The sequence below is a fragment of the Orcinus orca genome, chromosome 1, assembly GCF_937001465.1.
Source record: "Orcinus orca chromosome 1, mOrcOrc1.1, whole genome shotgun sequence".
Taxonomy (NCBI): Eukaryota; Metazoa; Chordata; class Mammalia; order Artiodactyla; family Delphinidae; genus Orcinus; species Orcinus orca.
Window position 1 is genome coordinate 157,409,803 of NC_064559.1, and position 22,570 is coordinate 157,432,372.

A 22,570-nucleotide genomic window follows, 5' to 3' on the forward strand; every position below is an offset into this window, starting at 1 on the left:
TCCATTATAGGTTATTACAAGATATTGAATATAGTTCCCTGTGCTATACAGTAAATCCTTGTTGTTTATTTTATATATGGTAGTATCTGTTAATCCCATACTCCTAATTTATCTAACCCCCCACTTCCCCTTGGGTAACCATAGCTTTGTTTTCTATGTCTGTGACTCTGTTTCTGTTTTGTAAATAAATTCACTTGTACTACATTTTAGATTATAGTGATATCATAGAATATTTGTCTTTTTCTATCTGACTGACTTCACTTAGTATGATAATCTCTAGGTCTAGATGCACACTTCTGAAGTTCACAGAATCTCTGGTGATGCCACCCACCTGGTATAGTACTCTGCTTAGCGGAACCACGGCACCTCTCCGCTGTGTCACATTTTGCCCTAACTATTTATTATGTTCAGTATTTGGCCCCCACCCAATAATTTTTTAATTCTTGAGAGCAGAAATTACTCTCAAGTAGAAATTCCATCCCCTTACTCATCCCCATATCCAAACCATTCCAGATCCCAATAAATAGTAATCAAACACAATTGCGAGGTACTGGGATGAAAATGGATGAGGTGTAATCCCTGCCCAGAACAGCAGGGGAGGCAGATCTACCAACAACTACATGTGAAACATTCAGCTCTACACTGTAATAGGGATGGAGGAAACTTACTATGGGAACAAAGATGAGGGAGCAGTGAATTCCTCCAGGGCAAAGGTAAACAAGGAGAGGGGAAAAAAAGAGGTAACAGGAAGCTATGGAGCGAGGCAAATGATTGAATTACTTCTTGAAACATTAATAGAAATTCACGAAGGGGGAAAATAATGGGGAGGTGACATACTAGGTAGATTTACAAGTAGACGCCAGTCAATTCAAGCTTTTTGTTTCATCTAGAGTAGTTCCACCTAGGAATTTCATGAAGATCTCCCATCTTCTGAGGCAACTTCTGCACTACTGACATTCTGAGCCAGATAATTCTTTGTTTTGCAGGGCTGTCCTGTGCATTATAGGATGTTTGCAGCATCCCTGGCCTCTCCTCACTACATGTCAGTAGCAACGGTCCCCACCTTCCAATTGTGACAACTGAAAATGTTTCCAGACGTTGCCAAATATCCCTGGGGATGAAGGGGAGTGGAAATCACCCTGGTTGAGAACCAGTGTTTTAAGCGTAATTCTAGCTCTAAGGACTTCTCCCTTATTATACTATCTTTTCTCTCAGCCAGGAAATGATTTTTTCTTTGGTTCAAAGCCCTACTGGACGCTTATTTTATTTTTAGGTTAGAGACAAACTGTCAAAAACATTAAGCTACTGATGCCCCAACTATAAAAATGATATCAGTAACGAAAAATGAAATGTTCACTATGATAGCAAAGTATGTGTATCATGGCTGATATTTGTTCAGAACATTACAATTTGCAAAATACTTTCATAATTGATTTTACTGAATGCTCACAACATCCTGTGAAGTATCCATCATTGATCCCATTCTAGGGATGAAGACAGGCTGGGTCAAAGACATCAAATATCTGAGACCACCTGAGTATTAAGTCCTGGAGCTAAGATTCATATCCGGACAGTCTCATTCCAAATTGTATACACTTTCCATTTAGTTTAGCAAAAAACTAATATGAGCTTCTCTAGGTTGCAGACAGGCTAAGCCAGAGAGAAAGACTCATCTTAATATCACACAGATGGAGAAATAAAATGACTTGAGGATGCTCTGTTACCTACATAGCCCACCAAGAAGCTGTAATAAGTAAACACTTCTTTGTGGAAGCAAAGCATCACTTAACTACCAAAAAACTATGTTGTCTCCATCCTTTGCATAGCTTCAAGAGCACTTATTATGCAAAAAGAAGAGTGATACATACTAAATATGCTAACATTTACACTCATAATTTTTAAAGTATGTTAACTTATTTTAGTCATTCTATTGTAAACAGCCAATTCTAAATTGGTATAATAGAGATTATTATCCACTGATAGAAAACTGTGCATACAAATAAACATTAAGTAACTAGATTATGGTCACACAGATAATTAGAGACTAAATCAAAATTAAGTTCTTTGTACCTCTAGATAAGTGTTCTTTCCCCTCCAAGCAGTTTCCAGCATCACACGGCCCTATACACCTCCAGATATAAATATCACTATGCCAATAAATAAAAATATCCTCAACCATTCTGTTTCAATATTATCTGAAGCCACATCTGCCTTGGTAGTTTTAAACACACTATAAAGTATGAAGTGGGAGTTTTTTCTACTCTTGTATCAAAGATAAAAAGCATTCCCTTAAATCAGGCAAATTAGCAGAATCAGTGAAACTGTCTTATTCATGACGCATTAGTTAACACATGAAAAAAATGTTTGCAATTTTCTAGACTTAGTCAACTCTGTACTCAAACAATGCTTGATACTTCTGAACCTGGATTGCAGCCTGACAAAAAGGCAAGCGGGGAAGGTCCATGAGTTTCCTGGATATAGTCATACTTCTTTAAGAATTACTTGTCTACGTTAAGGTAAAGAGCTAATTTAAGACAGGAATACATTTTGCAATAAACAAACAGGTATTTTAAATATGAATGGAAAGCCATTCAATTCCTGGTTTAAACAACAACAAAAAATTCCAAGTCTTACTCCATCATAGAAGGTGGGATAGTACAGCAGTCTTGAATCGCAGTTAGAGGAGAGGTCAGGTGAGCCGTGTAGGATGCTTCTACAACTTGCTTGTTCCGGTTGACCACATCCAAGTAACGGTTGAACTTCTCTCGGATTTTTTTGGCTAGCTGTAGGATGAGAGTAAGCAAAATAAATAGAAAGACCAGGACAATAACCCATTGTACTTTTTCCTATAAGTTCATCAATTTGTGTCACAAGCTGCCTGCAGTAAACTTCAGGTAAGATAAACACACACCCAAGTCTTATTTCATTGTGTAAACTGAAATAAAAATTGCAAAATGCCCAGAAGGCACAGAAGGATACTTCAACAGCAGTAAAATAATAACTTCTATCTTACAATAGATTATAATACATTAAGAACTACCCGTGTGCTCAAATTCAGATAGAATGCTGCTGACCCATAAAATGCCTTGCTGGAGAAAACGAAGTCTGTTGATATTATTGTCGGCATGACAGTGGGTATTAGGAGTTACAGAGCAACAACAGTGATTGGAAGAAAAAATGCCACTATTCATGGTTCTCGATTCCCACAGATTTTTCAGGAGGAAAACACTTGAAGGAAGGGAAATGATATTCAGTATCTTCTGCTACACAACTCCAGGGGGCGCCATTCACAGCCTTCCATGTGAATGGCAAATCCCTGAAGTTGTGCAATGCAGACATCCATACAAAACAAAATACATTGTTAGAAATAGATCTGTGTTTGGTCTGTTACACCTTTAACACGGACAAATGTCTTTCTTAACTGCTGTGAACAGAACACTTCATCATAATACACTTTCATATGGGGATAGCAAAAGCAAATTGCTAAGCATACTGCTTTTTTCTCCATTGTTCCCACCAAATATCACAGCTTAATTAGAGATCTCTAAGGAAAACAGTGTTGTTTTTCTTCCCCTTAAACAAAATGTTACCCAAATGCAGTGACTGATAGAATTATTGCTAATTGGTTTTGTAGAGCTATTCATTATCAGCACACTAGAGGAGAACTAATCATCTCCTTTGGGTCATGCATCTCGCACAATCCAACAGCTTGGAGGCTGAGAACATGGAACCAAATCAGAATATCTTCGTTTGTTATTTTCAAGCCGATTTTCAAATCTGCTTCAAATTTCCCACCTACAAGTGTCATTCTTCATTGCCCTTGGGAACAAATGTTCTGTAACAGGATAAAGATAAGGTGTGCTTGAAAGGACTGAAATTCCAAATAACATCTTCACAAATTCACTTCCAAAATGAAAAGGGAAATTGCAAACATTTCTTTCCCTCACACATATCCAAACACACAGACACTTGAGAAATACCCCAGTGTTTCTTCTACACATTTGGAGAATTCTAACTTAAAGCCAGATCTAGCTCATCATGATATTCTTTTTTTTTTTAACTGGAGTATAATTGCTTTACGATGTTGTGTTAGTTTCTGCTGTAGAGTGAAGTGAATCAGCCATATGTATGTGTATATCCCCTCCCTCTTGGACCTCCCCACCCCCCATCCCACACATCTAAGTCATCACAGAGGACTGAGCTGAGCTCCCTGAGCTATACAGCAGGTTCCCACTAGCTATCTATTTTACACATGATAGTGTATTTATGTCAAACCTAATCTCTCAGTTCATCTCAGCCTCCCCTTCCCCCCACGTCCACACATCTGTTCTCTACATCTGCATCTCTATTCCTGCCCTGGAAATAGGTTCATCTGTACTATTTTTCTAGATTCCACATACATGCATTAACATATGATATTTTTCTCTGACTTACTTCACTCTGTATGACAGACTCTAGGTCCATCCACATCTCTACAAACGACCCCATTTTGTTCCTTTTTATGGCTGAGTAATATTCCATTGTATGTATGTGCCGCATCTTCTTTATCCCTTCATCTGTTGATGGACATTTAGGTTGTTTCCATGACCTTGCTATTGTAAATAGTGCTGCAATGAACATTGAGTTACATGTTCCTTTTTGAATTATAGTTTTCTCAGGGTATATTCCCAGTAGTGGGATTGCTGGGTCATATGGTAGTTCTATTTTTAGTTGTTTAAGAAACCTCCATACTGTTCTACACAGTGGCTGTATCAATTTACATTCCCACCAACAGTGCAAGAGGGTTCCCTTTTCTCTGCATCCTTTCCAGCAGTTACTGTTTGTAGATTTTTTGATGATGGCCATTCTGACTGGTGTGAGGTGATACCTCATTGTAGTTTTGATTTGCATTTCTCTAATTATTAGTGATGCTGAGCATCTTTTCATGTGCCTCTTGGCCATCTGTATGTCTTTGGTGAAATGTCTATTTAGGTCTTCCACCTATTTTTTGATTGGGTTGTTTGGTTTTTTGATATTGAGCTGCATGAGCTGTTCGTATATTTTGGAGATTAATCCTTTGTCTGTCGTTTCGTTTGCAAATATTTTCTCCTATTCTGAGGGCTGTCAGATCCAGCTCATCATGATATTCTAATTTGCCTCACTGCCTATTTTTTAATGGGCTAAGAATGGCTCTTACATTTTTAAATGTAATTTTTTAAAAGGTATTTTGTGATATTTAATAACTATATGAAATTTGAATTTCAGTGTTCATAAGTAAAGTTTTATTGAAACAGTCATTTGTTTACGTATTGTTTCTGGCTGCTTTCATTATGCAATTGCAGAGTGAAGTAGTTGGAATAGAGATTGTATGGCTTGCTTTGCTATAGGCAGAAGTCGGAAGCCCTAACATGTCCAAGATTGAGCCATAACTCCAGTAATTTTATAAAAATTTGCGCCCCATTTAGAAGTGGGGGTCCCTCTACTCCCACTGCTTGAATCTGGGTAGGCTTATGATGGCTTCTACCAGTAGCATAGAGAAAGTGACACTATGTAACTTGCAAGGCTAGGTCATAAAGGGGCATGCAGCTTCCGCCTGTCTCTCTTGGAATGCTCTCAACTACCATGCTGTAAGAAGTCCAAGACACATGGAGAGGGCACAGTCAAGTGCTTGGCTGGCAGCCCTAGGTGAGCAAGTCTTCATCCCAGTCCTTGCTCCGGATATGAGTCAAGAAGCCTTTGGATAACTCCAGCCCCCAGGCTTCGCTGATGGAACCCCAGACATTACGGAACAGAGGTGCCATCCTTGCAATGCCTGAACCACAGAATCCGTAGGCATAAAGAAACAGTTGTTTATGTCACTAAGGTTGGGATGCTTTCTAATGCAGCAACAAGTAACCGGAACACCCAGGATAGGTGGAATTCCATCCTAAGATAAACATGTTGAAGCTAAGCTAAACAAAGCTGCTCAGACAGAAGCACTGCAACTAAATCATCAGAATTATCGAGACTGTAGCCTGTGAATTATAAACCTGTTGCAATGAGATTTCAGGGTTCTTCAGAAAATCATAACAGCTGCCATACAGTGGTACTTACCATGTGCTAGGCACAACGACCCTACAATGGAGGTACTGTCACCTTATATCAATGAGCCACAAAATAAAAGGACCCACTCACTCATTCAGATCTCAGAACTGTTTGCCTATAAAACCTGTGTGTTCACTTGCTCAGCTATGGTGCCCCAGACAAACCTAAGAGAAGCTGCAACATGATCAGCCATGGCACAGAGTGGGCTGGCCGTGGAACTAAGTGTTCCTTGGGTTGCAGAACCCAAGGGGGGGTGGTTACCGGCTGATGGGAGATTGGCCCTGCCCGGGGGTGGGGGAGCAGGGGGTGGTATCTGCCTTTGGCCTCCTGGTTAGGGTGAGTCTCACGCTTCATTCTTCATAGGCGGAGGCACTAACTTGCACGCAGAGCCCAGACACGCAAGGCAATGAACAAAAGGTCTCAGAAGCAAGCTCTCTCCACTAGGATTCGCACCTCTTGGTCAGAAACCCCTGTGTTTCATACTGCGACACCCTATCTTGTTTATTTAAAACAAATAATTGCCAACATCTGTTGAGGGCTAACTATGTGTAGGGCACTATTCTGAGCACCTCACAAGCATATATCAATTTAATCCTTCAAAGAACCCTATAAAGTACACATCTCCATCTTCTAGAAGTGGTCACTGAAGGTTAAATAACGTGCTCAAGGTCACAAAGCCAGTACGTAGTAAAGCTGGGATCCAAAGCCAATAGCATTCTGCTTTAGGAACAAAGCTCCGGGCTTTATGCAACACTGCTTCACTCTGTAAACACACAGACCAGCAACCTCCCTCGCCATTTCTTTTCAAACCCGTTTGAACAAATGCTGTGAAATTCTCGGCAGGATACCATAAGCAATACACAGCCTCATTACTTTATAATAAGAATTAGATTTTTAATAGTTCACATTTCGTTTAAAATGCTTCATAATTCCTATGAAAATCAAAAAATTGAAGAAGTTTAGAACTGCTAAATTCTATCGCCAAGATGAAAAAGGGATCGGGCCGAATTTGAAATAATGTATCCTCCAAAACAATGCCTATCTGTTACCTGACTACTGTGGTATCAGTTCCATTGAACTAACTTAAACTGTTCTGATTACTCCACGGTGTTCCAGTTTGTTCATAACCTGGAAGGAGAACAGAATGAATGTACCATTCCTATCCTGCAGGAAGTGAACTTCAGAATCCAGTATTTTCCTCTCGGTTTTCATCTGAGTTAATTCATGTCATCACAGAGTAGTAAGATGAAATTGTAATTCCTATTTTATGTGTGAAAAAACAGAGGCATGTGGAGCTTGAGGGTCTCTGGATTCCCAGGGGATGCCTGGCCTCCTGTGACCCCACTGCCTGAGATGACCCACCCTGTGCCCTTTGGACAAGGATGGTGACAGTCACTCACAGTAGAAACCTCACACTCCACCGTGGGGCAGATTTTCCCTTTCGAAAAGCAATCTCTTTCAGCATGCCAACCAAATCCAGGTTGCTGGGCAAGCATAACAATCTATTAGAGTAAAGATAGCCCACAGAAAGATTAAATCCTGAACGTATCTGTTAAATGCGAGAGAACTGGCTACCAAGGCGGAAACTTCCAAGAGGCCAGACAGATTCTGCGTGCGTATCCTGCCATGATCCCTGCAGACAGGCGAAAACAAAGGACGTTCTCAGCAAAAAGCTACAGGTGGACCCACAATCCTCCTCACTGTAATTAAAAACATTTTTCTTTCCATGGCTTAGCTTTCATCTTTTATCCTTCTTTATCCTCTCCCCTTCATCCCCTAAGGGGTTCCTGAATGCTGATGAGATGACGGGACTGAAACCATCTTGTCATCTTTTGGGTCAATTCTTCGGCTAGCCAGCATCCAGCCACGGGTCAAATGATGAGTAGGTAGCGCGCCGGTCCCCATGGGAACAGATTCTAATTTGTCATCATCTCCAGTGACAACGTTTCATCACAACATCAATGAATTTCTTTCTTGCTGAATTTCACTTCCCTTAATTTTCCCATAGACATTTCTGTCATTTGCATACTTCCCCAGAGGGGGGCCCCCCCTTTTTTTAAAAGCTCTTTTTACCTTAGCTTTACACTTTTGAAGAGTGGAGATGGGGTGGGCACACAGTTAGAACAAGGTAAAAGAAAACAAAAATGCAAAGGCATAGTACAAACTTTATTTATGCCTCTTTCCTAAAAGGAAGAGCCAGAAGGAGTTTTGAATGTTAGGGAAAGCTTTATTTAAAATATGTAACAATGATGCTGACAGGCACAGACAGGAAAGGTACCCTAGGGAACTGAAGATTCATAGCAGAATTCCTATTGAATGTAGAAGAGTTTAACATTTGACATTCAGAAACCTCTGTGCCATGGTAAGAATTTAATAGCTGATCCCCCTTTCCTTCGACTCCAGCCTTATTTACTCAAGAAAATAAACCTTTCGTTTTCCAGCAAGTTTCAGGATTTGGTTATTTAAATGTCCGTGACATAGACATAATTTTAAGTATACTCAAGCACAAGGATTTAACATCTCTGAACATCACACCATTGCTTTCCAGAGTTCAAGGAAGAAACCTCCTCATTGTTTCATGTTGTACACTGTTTATAGGATATAAGAAACACCCTACCCTTGCTATTATTTTTATTAGTAACAGTTGTAATATTCCAGACAGCTCTCCCAATTATTAGCTGGGAATCTAGGCCAGTTCTTTGACTTCCCTTAGCCTTGGTGTCCTCATGAGTAGAACAGGACAACATAGTTTCAAGGGCTTCTTGTTATGTTCAAATGAAAAAATGAGTATATAAAGCCCAGGATGAGTACAAGGGATTATTCTCATTGTTATACCCCAGTCTCTGGACTAGGGAGAGAGCATATGGTGGTGATAAGGAATTAATGTGGGGCTTAAATTTCCCAGTAATAGAGCCGTAAGTAACGGGAGAGGGACTACCTGCGTGTTAACCATTTTACTCACTCATTTAGCTCATATCCTCATGCTTAATCCTCCACAGGAAACCTGGCACACAGTCTGGAGGGGAAAAAGCATTTTTTCCCTTAAAAATTAACAGCAAAATGGCACAAGGAGCTTAAGCTTTGGAGTCAAAGAAATTTGAGTTAAGTCAAGCTCTGTCACTTACTCAGTAAATGGAACCAAGTAAATGATTTCTCTAACCCTCAACTTAATTACCTCTAAACTGGAGATAACAATAGCTGCTCCATGATATTGTTTGAGAACTAAGAGGGATAGTGCTCATAAAGTATCTAGCAGAGTGTCTAACAGATTGTATGTGCCAAATAAATGGTAGTGACTTGTTTTACTCTTGTTGTTCTTACTACTATTATTGTCATTGTTGTGATTATTTGGGGGACGTTATGTACTGACTCAGGTTCTGTGAGTGGAGAATCCCAAAGAGCGTAGGAAGAGTCAGGAGGGTTGTGTTAACACAGGGCTATGACCTTACCAGGGCTGTGGGTGCCTCTTCCACAGCACTGTGTCATGTAGGTTACATAGTTAACAGTCGTAGGTAGTTTGGGACTCTTCTGGGATCCTCTTTTTCTAAACGTAAGGATCTAATAAGACTTTACTCCTGTGTCACACTTTGCGATTTTCAAAGCATTTTTACCTGACTCGTCTCATGTGTGCCTTCCAACAACCCTGGGAGCTAGGCAGAGCAGACATTCCCTGCCCCTTCTCTACAATCAGGAAATCAAGGCTCAGTTGCGCGCCCAAGCTCATGCTGAGTAAGTGCAGAAAACAAAGAGACCATTGCTTCTAATCCCCAGCTCCACTCTCTTTCTGCTACAAGCTCCTCCAAATTGCAGAAAAGTGTGAACTCTCCCAGATCAAATGATCTAAGTTCTACTCATTCTTCCAGTCCCAGCCCCGCTTTTACCTCTTTGAAGCCTTCTCAGGACCTTCTTTCCCCAAATTACCTAGGACTCTGCATCTGTGCCACTCATTGTTGGTCTTTCCTCATTTAAAGATTCCATTTCCCCCAAGAAACTAATAACATAACAGTAATTAGCATTTACCCACTGCTTACTATGTGCCAGGCACTTTGAAAGTGCAACTTTATGTGATGCCTTTTTTTTTAATGCTTACAATGCTTGGTAATTGCTATATGCTATTTTTATAGATAGTTCCGATAGGTTAACCTACCCAAGTCAATCAGCTAATAAAAATAATTAGATCGAACCCATGCTCTTGAACCACTGCACTATGCATTTTTCTTTCATGTATACCTAGCATTGAGAAGAGACTTTAAAGGTTCCTTACTGTATTCATTTCCTCTCAATCTACCATTACTTGCCATGTTGGAAAAACCTGCTTTCCATTCAAAAAAGGGCAGATAACTTAGAATATTGCTCATATCCGGTTCAAGCCCATCAGAAACTCTGGGCCTGTCCAGTTCCCTATCTTCATCTGCTTCCTGGATAATACAAGCTGCTCTGGAGTAAGTCTTGCTGAGTAAAGAGGACAAGTTCAGAGAAGGTACCCTGATGGCAACTGGCCATAGCTGTGATGTGGCTGTCGATCCACTCTGAGCTCAGGTCTCAGGGTGGAAGAGCCTGGGCCTGGCAGGCAATGATACAGGACAAGACAGATGAAGACCCGGAGATGGGGTGGGGCCCGTCTGAATTTCTAATGGCCCGCGGAGGCTTCAGGGCTGTCTGACGGATGTGTGGGAATAGCACATCCAGTGGAGAAGTGGGGCAGCCGCTGACAGACGAACTGCAGGTGGACCAGGAAGATTTATGTGCAAGGCTGTCTGGGCTCCAGGGTCACATACCCTGATCCCGGGAGAGGTGGGCCCCTGTGGCTGAGCTGGGGAGGCGTGCAATGGAAAAAACAGGAGGCAAGTGCTGACATGCCAGAGAACCGAAGGAGGCTGAGCCCTGGGAATCGGTTGAGAGTGGCAGCTTCTCTCTTTAAGCAAAACACAGGTTTGCTTTAAAGATTGTAATGGGGTTTGGTTTGGGCAGCAGTTTGTGCTAAATATTCCAGGAGAGTCACGGAAACACATAGCCGAGCCTCCTGAAAGCCAAGGTTATCAACTCAAGGGCTCAATGGGCTCTTACCCTGTTTTTCACCCCACTCTACCCTTAACAACCAGATCATAACAAAAGAAACAAAAGGAAGGGCAGGCTTCAACCCACTTCTCCCCACTTCACTGTAACAGGAGCCCTGGGCTGAGGTTCCTTTAAACCAAAATAAGCAAGTGCTCAGGACTTGAAAGTTTACAGCCTGTTCCTTCGCAAGGAAAAAGCAGTTGAACCTAATCTTCACCTTCGAAAGACTCAAGAGGCTGAGAACTGGGGCAGGGGGTAGGAGCACGGGCCACAGCATATAGGAAAAGCGAACATTTTACATTACAACTTTTGAGATAAGTTTTCCTAGTTTATAAATCAGGGAGGAAAGGAGTTAAAATATACTGGAACTTAGGAATTCTCTGGTGGCCCATGAGGGATACAGAGAAAAGGAAAGGAAACCCAGTCCCATTACTCTTACCATGTAAAACTCTCATTTAGAGTATAAGCATCTGTGCATAACTTATAAACACCAAGTATAACTTAGAAGCATTCTAAGTAACAGGGTGGGGTGGGGGATGAATTAGAGGCACTGGCGTCAGCTGGGAGGGCTCTGGGAGCCTGCAGTTTCACTCTAGCCCACACTACTTTCCCCACAGCAAATGCAGGTAACACCTCTTATCTACACCCAACCTCGCAACCTGGCCCAGAGCCGGGCACGCTGCAGGGACTTGGGAAACATTTTTTGTATAAATGAAGGACGAAATGCGACCTAGCCTCCAGTAGGAGGCCAACTGACCAGAGCGTTTTAGGGTTCTTCACGGGCCCTCTGAGAGCACAAGGGTCAAATACTTGCCAGCAGGTGTCAATAAGTGGAAAGAAGAGACTGGCAAGGAAACAAAACTCTGCCACTAAACATTTCCTAATCTTCACCTGGCCAAAAACTCATTAAATCCAATTCTTGGGAAGACAATCTTAAGACACAATGAAAAAAAAGCTAGATGTTTCCATTTCCTCTTTCTTAATAATAAGTTAACCCAACTTACCTTTCCAATGGAATAGAACATCGTGTCATTTTAGGACTTCATTGCACTTCTAACAGCAGCAGGGCTTAATTACAGTTAGTCTAAGGTCTCCTACTCCCCCGTTATAAAAATATAAGTCAGTGTAAGACAGCCTAAGGCACATCATATCCCATTTTTTGAGCAACAGATTTTCACAATGTAGACTCCCTTTAAAACTAAGGAAAAATAATAGTACAAGGGAAAGCATCTTATAAACATTTGATTTCTTCAGTTGTTGAAGCCTGGCCTTGAGTATCCACAATCATTCGAGTCTTCAGTATGGCCTATCTTAGGAGGTAGGGGCACTCTCTCCCCTGGTCCTACATTCACACAATAAAACCAGCTTGTAATATACTTATCTCAGTAGATAGAAAAGCCACTTCTTGGCTTTAGTTTCAAGATACTTGAGTAGTGACAAATCAGCCCCTGAGATCTAGGGGCCTTTATGATGCAGGCCTGAAGCTTGAAGTACTAATACAGAGATAAAGTTTCTGGTTTCTGCTTTTTCATAACTAGGAAAAACAGCAACACTCACATAGACCACTTAGATGAGGTGCAAATGCTGTATGCTAGCAGGAAATGCACTGCTATTAAGACTCGCTAGAAATAACAACACAAAGTAACGTTTCCCATGTGGGTTCCACACCAGAGGAATGAGGGTATTTGCCTCAACCATAACAATTTTATTATATCCTTCTCTGAACTGTTCTGTGTGTTCCCTTGCCAAGCTGCATCTGATACCATTCTCTAACTGACAGTTGGATTTAGGAAGGTCTTCTTATCCCCTATCTGACGACAGGGAGGATGGCGAACACAAGAGCCAGGGTATGCGTGCTCTTCATTGGCTGTTGGCTTCCACAGGACTCACGCTCACACCTTCCCCTAGAGGGTGGTGCACGACATGAGTGTCAGCGGATGTGACAGTGACACTTCTCGATGACTTTGCAGAAAAGCCAGCATGCTCTTTGCAGCATATAAAAGGACTAAAGGCGGCTTAAGTAACAACCAGTGAGAACGCCCATGAGCAGCTATTTCAACATGATCTCTACCTGCCCAGAATCTTCTAATATTATAAATAAAGTTGTAGTTCTTGGTAAGCTTCCAATTTTATCATACCACATGTTATTTCATGGAACCAGATTTTCAAAGCATTCGGCCAATTCAGTGTTCTTGATATGAGCAGCAATTAATTCCTTTGCATCATTGCCACAAGTATTTCCTATTGCGTGAAGGAATATATTAGGGGTAAGTTGGTCCCTGCTCTTAAGTTGCTCGCTAGGTTTTAGAATACACTCTTGAGCTTCTGTTTATGCATTCCACCAGTGCAGATGATCTGAGCTTTTTTTTTTTTTTTTTAGTAGAAGCAGCAGTTTCAGGTGGAGGATGGAGTTGGGGGGGCAGAGGGGGGATCTGAAGAAATCTTGGCCGCTACCTTCTCACCAGCATTTCCTGATACTATCCAACCTCAGGATACTAAAAATGTGTGTAAAAGGGGCTTAATTTTTTCCATTTTTAGTGGAATGTTCACTTCTCATGATGAAGTCTTCCTGGTTTTAGAATGAGGACTTAGACTCAACCTATCCCCTTCTACTTAAATAAAGCTTTAAGTGTTCAAGTCAAAAGCCCAGGCTTGTACTTTTCAAGGGTCTGCGTCACTGAAAGAAGGTATTTGCGCACATGTGGATGGCAGAGATATCTGAAGAGCTGAAGCTCCAGCTGGAGCACGGAGAGATGCACATCGTGGCAGGAGCTTGCATGTCTTCTCCCCGCTTGCCCCAAAGGCCTTGCCAGCCCCTCTCCGGGCTGCAGCCTATTCTCTCCAGCTGTGCCTGCCTGCAATAGCCCCTCCTCCCGTGCCTCTGCTGATGGAGAAATGGTACCAGCCCCTTCATGTGTTCCTTCCCAAAGGGTGGGAACACCAAGTGTGGGAATTAAGGGAATGAGGAAATGGGCTACTCTGGGTTGTTGTCAAAACAACAACACAAAAAGCCTGTAGCCGTAATTTTCAAGCCCTAAATAGTGTGTGATGGTGGTGGTGGGAGATACAGAGAATTCCATTTTTCTATAATTGGTATATGTGTGCATATGCAAATGTAAAAATGAACACTGTGCTGTTAACATATGCACAGAGTACTTACACACAGTGCAATAGATACATAGTACATTATAACAAAATGTGTGAGTATACAGGAGGGGTGTGTGTATGTGAGACAGAGAGTGAGAGAGCGAACAGGCGAGCAGGATTATCTCAGCTTATCTCAACACCAGGCATACATTGGCTAATGTACAGTATGTACCCCTGAAGTCAGCTGGTCTATATTTAGTACAGGAATTAAAGCTTTCATGCATGCATTCACACATATTTTCACTTCCAAATATATACAAGGATTCAGAGCATATGCTGCATATATACTTTCCTGAAAATATAAGCAAGATAGTTAAATACTTCAAATTCCAAATTGCCATTTCTTAAACAGTGAGGTGGTAGTTATCAGGCTGCTTTCTCTCTCCTGGCCCACCTTGGTTTTGGGTTTTTTTTTTCCCCTCTAAGAAGCTGGCTGAGCAGTTCCTCAAATATCCCTGATTACTGTTAAATGCTTCATACTGGGAGAGAACCTGGGAATTCTGAGGTAGCTAAAGGTTTGTTACCTTCTCTGTGGAAACTGCATGAACAAACGCTGTACCAACCACAATTCTACAGTAAGAATTTCAAAGAGTTATCAACTTCTACTCATGAGCAACACAAAGGAAGCCCACTATGTTATACTTAAACCCTATGGACTAGCCCAACAGCTGTAGATTTTTCACTCACTAATTAGTTAAAAGTTCCTCTTTTGGGGATACTATTTACCCCCCCCCAATCCCAACAAAACAAAAAAAAATCAATAGCCCCATAGAAGTTCCACAATGACACAAATTAGAACCAACTGACTTAGGTATGGTAATAATGGAATAATGATGAACTGTGAAAAAGACAAAGGAGTCTGCTCTTTAAATAAATCAAGGACTACATTTATTTTTATATCTTGTTTATATTCCTGCAGGATAATCCATTAGCAACAGAATGCTCTTCCTCGTAAGACACAAGTTATATCCTTGTGATTTATTAGAGCTAAAAGGCAGACGGCACCTCCACCACTGTTTGGCCCATGTCAACTGAGTATTTAAACTCCATCTTTTTCTCATTTACCAGCTGAGTTTTCATCAGGGTACTTAACAATGTTTAGACATATTTATCTTACTTTGGTTAATGTGTAATACTCTCGGGAGAGAATAAACCACCTTCCTCTTAAAAATTGAAAACATATAAAAGGATTGGCAATGGAAGAAGTATGAAAAGCAACATAGCGTAGTGATTAAGAACATGGATTTTACAGTTAAAATTCTGGCCCTATCACCTAATTCAAGAATGATTTGGGGCACCATTACTTAATAGCTTTGAGTCTCAATTTCTTCAACTCTAAAACAGTGAGAGGAATTGTATTTGTATCACAGGGTTGTGGTAAAATTTTAATGAGATAACTCAGGTGAAGCAGCATTTGTTAAATGAACATGAACCATCATGTCAAATACACCACCTTTTCCAAAGTGCAACACAACCTAGGTACACACTAGGTCTTGCACCCATCTCCCACTTATTAGAATTCTAGAAAAACATACATAATTTGAATAGAACCAAAAATACTGCCACACTAGGTGAGATCCATAGTCCAGTTAGACCACCATTCTGCCTCGCATAAATGCCTAAAGAGGGCATTTCTCTCCTTTGGGCCATCACCTGCAAGAGATTAGCAAGTTATACCAAATACATGAACACATGTCTCCTGTGACTTAATTATGTCCTTGGGATAAGCTCTTTGTTCCTCCTCCTACAATGGCAAGTATACAGTAAGTCCTCAACAAATGTTTGCTGAATTCATCGACTGTCAGAATCTCCCCCTTAAAGAGCTCATACTCTAGTTTATCCATTCATTCCCCAATATCTATAAAGTATTACAGTGTGAGTTATGCTGACAAGGTCCCCACACTCAGGAGTTTCGGTTCCCTCAACTTTTATTTTTAGAAGAGGTAATAGATACTACAAATTTTCTTTCTGCTACAAAAACATTTATAGTATTTAATATTTTCTTACCTCTTCCAAAGTTTGAGGAATATCCTTTAACCACAATATTTTTGTACTTCTTTTAAAACCAATTCAAGTTCAACCTTGCATGACTTTTTTCTGGAAAGCAGCATGATGTAGCATAATGATTTGTAAATCTTTCCTTTTTTAAAGTGGTAGACCATTAAAAAACACAAAACTTCATACTCAACTTCATACTAAACTTCAATATATCAAACAAGTAAAGTAAATTGCTGCAGGAGGGAATGGAGAGGAAAAACACAGAACCTGGGCCCTTATGTTCTGTACCAGTCTCTGCAGTATCTCCCTCATACCTTTGGAAACAAAATTTTGAAAATATATAGTAGAGCATTGAATCTAAATCCCTTGAATCCCAAATTGGCCTCTCTTAACCTTTCAGCTGGGTGACCTTATACAAGATATTTCTTTGGTTTGATTTTCCTTGTCAGTGAAACTTTTCCAGCTTTTTGTGAGGATTATGAATTCATGCAGTAAATAATTACTGAGTACCTACCATCTACTACATTGAGATACTTTTTCATGGTACTGAGGGTACATCAAGGACTGAAATGGACAAAAATCTCTATCCTCATAGAGCTTATATTCTATTTAAAAAGATACACAATTTAAAAAACGCATATGGAAGTCCTAGGTGATAACCTATAAGGAGATAAATAAAGCAAGAAAGAGGTAAGAAGCAAAGGTGGGTACAATTAATAACATTTATAAATGGGTGGTCAACGAGGGTCTCAGTGAGAGGTAACACTTAACTAACACTGAAAGGATGTAAGGAAACAAGCCATGTGGCTCTATGAGAAAAGATTTAAGGACAGTGCTTGATTAATAATACATATTCAATAAATGATGATGATTCTCATAGCCAATTTAAACAAAGCACAAAACTAGGATTAAAAATTTTGTCTCTGCCATTTTACTAGTACTCTGAGGCCTTGAACCACTTACAGTGACCCCTCTGAGATACGGTATTCTCAATGGAAAATGGGATAACAATACCTGCACTTTTTACAATGTCACTAAGCAGCTAAAAATGAGAAAATATACATGGAAACATTAAGGAAATAGATAAAGAACCACATAAATGTGACAACTATGGAATCCCCTCTCATACTATCTTTCCAAAATGACAGATGACCATTCCATCTTATTAACAAGGCATCCAATGATTTGATAGGTAGCCCAGGACGAAGATTTCTAAGATAAAAAATAACTTCTCTTTTGGAGACAGACCAAGAACACTAAGAACTGAAACAGACCTAGATTGATTTCCAATAAAGGAAACCTAAACACTAACCAGCTGAACTTGCTGGGGCTCTGGTTTGAGAGAACAGTCATCTGTTTGCTCTGGTCCTTGGGTGAGTCACTATAAATTCCCCATCTGGGTGGCTTCAATACACCTGAACTTTTCTCTTGCCTTCCTAGAGATTTAATGCCTTTGGTTCACTCATTCAACAAACACTTAATAAATACTCACAATAAATACAGAGCCAAGAATAGATTTGGGTGAGGGGGTGAACTAAACCAGGACTCAGCCTCAACAAATCCCCTGCAGAAAGATGGGGGAAAGGTTGGGGGCAAAGAAAGAAAGGAATCCGTACTGCTTCCAGGATTCCTCTAGTTGGAACAAGTCTGAGCCTTGAACATATTTCAGTAGGTAATTGTAAACAAAATGAGAGCCTTCAGGGTACCACCACACTACATTACGCTTGGCAGGGCAACCCCCAAACAAGTCTAGATTCTGGAAATATGAATATTGAGGTACAAGAGTAACTCCAGTCATTTTTTTCAGCAAATATTTACTAAATACCTATCTAGTACCAGGCACAGGGAGCCAGAATTCAAAAGACAAAATTCCCAATTGCTCAGTTCTTCCACACCCTCTCTGTTTGTCTAATCACTGGTACTTTTCCTTCTGTGGTCCAGTGCACAGTTCAACAACATAACCAAAATTTTCTAGAGTGGAGAGTTTCTGGTAGTAAGGATACAGAACTAATACAAATGCAAAGCCAACATAAATCCTATGTCCAGTCTCACATTTCTCAACTGCCATGACTTTTATTTACAGCCCTCACAAGTCCCTGCCAGGGTCTTTCTGTTATCATCCTCTCTTGGAAATTCTCCTTCTAAAGTGTATAAATCTTTCCTTCTGGGCCTTACCTAAGAGGATTAAATAGCAGACTAAGAACAGCAATCTTCTCACTAGTGTACTCTTATATTCATACACTATCATCTTTTGTATTCAGAAAGCAGAATACAAAATACCGAAAGCCCACTCTGAGCCAACAATATAATCTTTTAAACAACCTTGCAAGACAGACCCTTATCCCCATTTTATAGATAAAATTGATGTAGACACTGAAAAGTTAAATATCATGCCAAAAATCAAACAAAAGAGTAAATGACAGAGTCCTCCCTGGAACTCAAGTTTTTCAAATCAAAAGATGAAGCTCTTATTCTCTATCCCAAGCTACAAGGGAGCTGTCAAAAAAAAAGGGGGGGGGGAGAAAAGTTTTCTAACGTTTCTGGTCTTGTACCCATGGTTCTTGAGGTCCTTTCCAGCTTTAAAATTCTAAAACATCATGCTAGTTAGGACTGATTATTTACATTTTAACACATAAAGTGCCACCTCTAAAACTGGTTTTCTATTCACAATCTCTTTGAAGAAAAAGCTCTTTAATGTTTTTTTGTTTTTTGTGTTTTTTTGCGGTACGCAGGCCTCTCACTGTTGTGTGGCCTCTCCTGTTGCGGAGCACAGGCTCCGGACATGCAGGCTCAGCGGCCATGGCTCACGGGCCTAGCCACTCTGCGGCATGTGGGATCTTCCCAGACTGGGGCACGAACCCATGCCCGCTGCATCGGCAGGCGGACTCTCAACCACTGCGCCACCAGGGAAGCTCAGCTGTTTAATGTTTTTAGGCCACATGTAAATTGTTCTGCTACTGAGTATCTTTTCTTCTATGAATAAGAGGATATTATTTTGTGCAAAATCTATTTCTTGCTTTTCAGATGGATCATAATCTATTGCTTTGAACTGATCTGAATTCCTCATGACTGAGGCCTTGAGTTCATACTCAGATAAAAGAATAATTTAGAGTATTGGCACCTGCTCAGTATCAATTTCTTACAAAACCAATACGTTTCTCCTTTACTATGTCCCAGTGAATGTATTTGGTGGAATGAAACATTAAACTTTAAATCTTTCAGGCAGAACTGTCAGCGTCAAGTAACAATTCACAAAAATAATTAAGAAAAACTAGACTTGTACTATATTTTAAATGCTAGAGTGCTTTTTTTTTTTTTTGCAGTACGCGGGCCTCTCACCACTGTGGCCTCTCCTGCCGCGGAGCAATAGGCTCCGGACATGCAGACCCAGCGGCCATGGCCCACGGGCACAGCCGCTCCGCGGCATGTGGGATCCTCCCGGACAGGGGCACGAGCCCATGTCCCCTGCATCGGCAGGCGGACTGCGCCACCAGGGAAGCCCATAAATGCTAGAGTGTTTTGAAATACCTTTGGGGGCAGAAAAATTCTTAGATTCTTATACTATACATGTATGGGGTAAGCTACATCTAAGGATAAACAACTGAGCTGAGATTTGAGCTGTTGACAAAGAGAAGCAGTTTGTGTCCAAGTTAATTGCCTGCTAAAACAAACAAAATCAACACTCCTCATAGGACTATAACAGAATCCAGAGTTTTTCCAATCTTCAGGACACAACCCCAATTTTTTGACATATAAAGAAAAAGTGTGGCCTATTCTCAAGAAAAAAAGACAATCACAGAGATTAACTTCAAATGTTTGTAGATGTTAGAATCAGGATTCTAAAACAGCTATTATAACTATGTTCAAGGATTCAAAGGAAAATATGCTTGCAATGAGTGGAAAGAGAAAGAGAAAAGTCTCAGCAGAGAAAAACAAAATCTATTAAAAAGAAACAAGTGAAAATCCTAGAACTTAAAAATACATCTGAAAAATTTTAAGTATGTTTGGAGAAGTCAACAGCAGAACAGAGATAATAGAACTGAAGTTAAAAATCAAGAAAAATTATCTAATCTGAAGGTCAGAGAGGGAAAAATTAAAAGAATAATAGAAGGAGGTATCATCTCAGGAACTTATAGTAAAATATCAAAAGATTTAGCACACGTATAATTGGAGTCCCAGAAGGCGCGCACAAAATGAAGTAGAAAAACTACTTGAAGAAACAGTGGTCAAAAGGTCCCCAGGGCTTCCCTGGTGGCACAGTGGTTGAGAGTCTGCCTGCTGATGCAGGGGACACCGGTTCGTGCCTCAGTCTGGGAAGATCCCACATGCCGCGGAGCAGCTAGGCCCATGAGCCATGGCCGCTGAGCCTGCGCGTCTGGAGCCTGTGCTCCGCAACGGGAGAAGCCACAACAGTGAGAGGCCCGCGTACTGCAAAAAAAAAAAAAAAAAAAGGTCCCCAAATTTGATGAAAGATATAACTTACAGATTCAGAAAGCTCAACAAACACCAAGCAGGATAAATATGAAGACTGCTATGTCTAGGCAGCCATAGTCAAATTGCTGAAAACTAAAGATATATAGAGAAAAATCCTAAAAGCAGCCATGGGGTGGATGGAGGTGGGGGGATGACAACGCATACAGAGTAATAACAACTTAGGTTGACTTCTCATCAGAGACTATGGAGACCAGTACACAGTGGAACATTGCTAAAGTGCTAAAAGATTAAAAAAAACTGTCAATCCAGAATTCAATCTCAAGCAGAAACATCTTTTAAGAGAAAAGACAAAATAGTGACATTTTCTGAGTACAAAATATCATGAAACACTAACACAATTCGTCACCAGGAAATCTGTACTATAAGTAAATATTATAGGAACTCTTCAGGCTTAATATCAGTTGGTATCCTTAGAAATAAATGAAGAGCATCGGAAATGATAAATAGATGAGATTTATTTTTCTTTTCTTTTCCTTTGTTTATTAAATTCTTATGACAGTTTAAAGCCAAAGCAATAACACTCCCTTGTGCAGTCTATAATATTTGTAGATGTAATAATATGATGACTCTAGTATAAAGGATAGTAGTGGGAAAATGAACCTATAAGGTTGTGAGGGTTTTAGAGTATACATGAAGTGATAGATTTTTAAACTCCAAATAGACTGTAATAAATTAAGGATATATATTGTAATTTCTACAGCATACACTTAAAATATGTAAAGAAATATAGCTAAAAAGTAAAAGTCAAAAAATATTCAAAAATCCAAAATAAGGTAGGGAAGTAAAAAATAAAAAATGGAGGGGAAAATGGAAAAAAATAAAATAAAATAGTTTAGCTAAATCCAACAATCAAACTAAACATTAATTGACTAAATACTCCACATTAAAAGACAGAAATTATCAGAATAGCTAAAAAAGAAGAAAGAAAGAAAGAAAGAAAGAAAGAAAGAAAGAAAGAAAGAAAGAAAGAGAGAAAATCTCAACTATATTCTGTCTACAAGATACACACTTGTAGCAATAGAGACACTGAAAGTTAATGCTTGTGAAAAGACACACCATGCAAAAATAGGAAGCATATAAAGGTTGGAGTACCTATGTTAATATCAGGTAAAATAGACTTTAAGGAAAGAGCACTTTCACCAGAGATAAACAATGATATTTCAAAATGTCACAATTTATAACTTGTCAAGACCTAACAATCTTAAATGTGTACATGGCCCATAATGGAGCTTCAGAATACATAAGGTAACAATGCACAGAATTAAAGGGAAAAATATACAATTTCATCATTGTAGCTGAGGATATCAACACTCCTCTCTACAAATGATAAAATTAGACAAATTAAAAGCCGTAAAACAAATGATCTGAACTATCAACCAGCTTAACCTAATGGATATATAAAGAACGTAACAACCAACAACTGAAGAATACACATTCTTTTCAAGTTCACATAGCATATTCACCCAAGATAGATCCTATATACTGGGTCATAAAACCAATGTTTCAATAAATTAAGAAGGATTGAAAATCATACAGAGTCTGTTCTCTGACCACAATGGAATTAAATTAGAAATCAGTAACAATAAGATACCTAAGAAGACCCCAAATGTTTTGAAAGTGGATAACATACTTCAAAGTAATGCAAGGGTCAAAGAAGAAATCACAGGGGAAATTAGGAAATATTTAAAAACTGAATGATAATAAAAATATATGATGTTCAACTTTGTGGGGTGTAACTAAAGCAGTTCTTAGAGGAAAGTTTATGGCTGTAAATTCTTCTATATGACAAAAAGAAAGGTGTAAAATCAAT

General features: G+C 39.9%; 1 protein-coding gene across 3 annotated transcripts in view; it reads right to left on the minus strand.

Annotated features, from left to right (window-relative positions):
• Positions 1-22,570, minus strand: part of CACHD1 (cache domain containing 1) — a 234,021-nt gene that overhangs the window by 119,133 nt on the left and 92,318 nt on the right. For all 3 annotated transcript variants that reach the window (XR_007471725.1, XM_033408976.2, XM_004281616.4), the window contains exon 3: positions 2,635-2,783. Coding sequence is in view for 2 of the 3 variants with exons in the window: in XM_033408976.2 (XP_033264867.1) it covers positions 2,635-2,783 (149 nt within the window). In the remaining variant the exon portion in view is untranslated. The remainder of the gene's footprint in view (positions 1-2,634; positions 2,784-22,570) is intronic.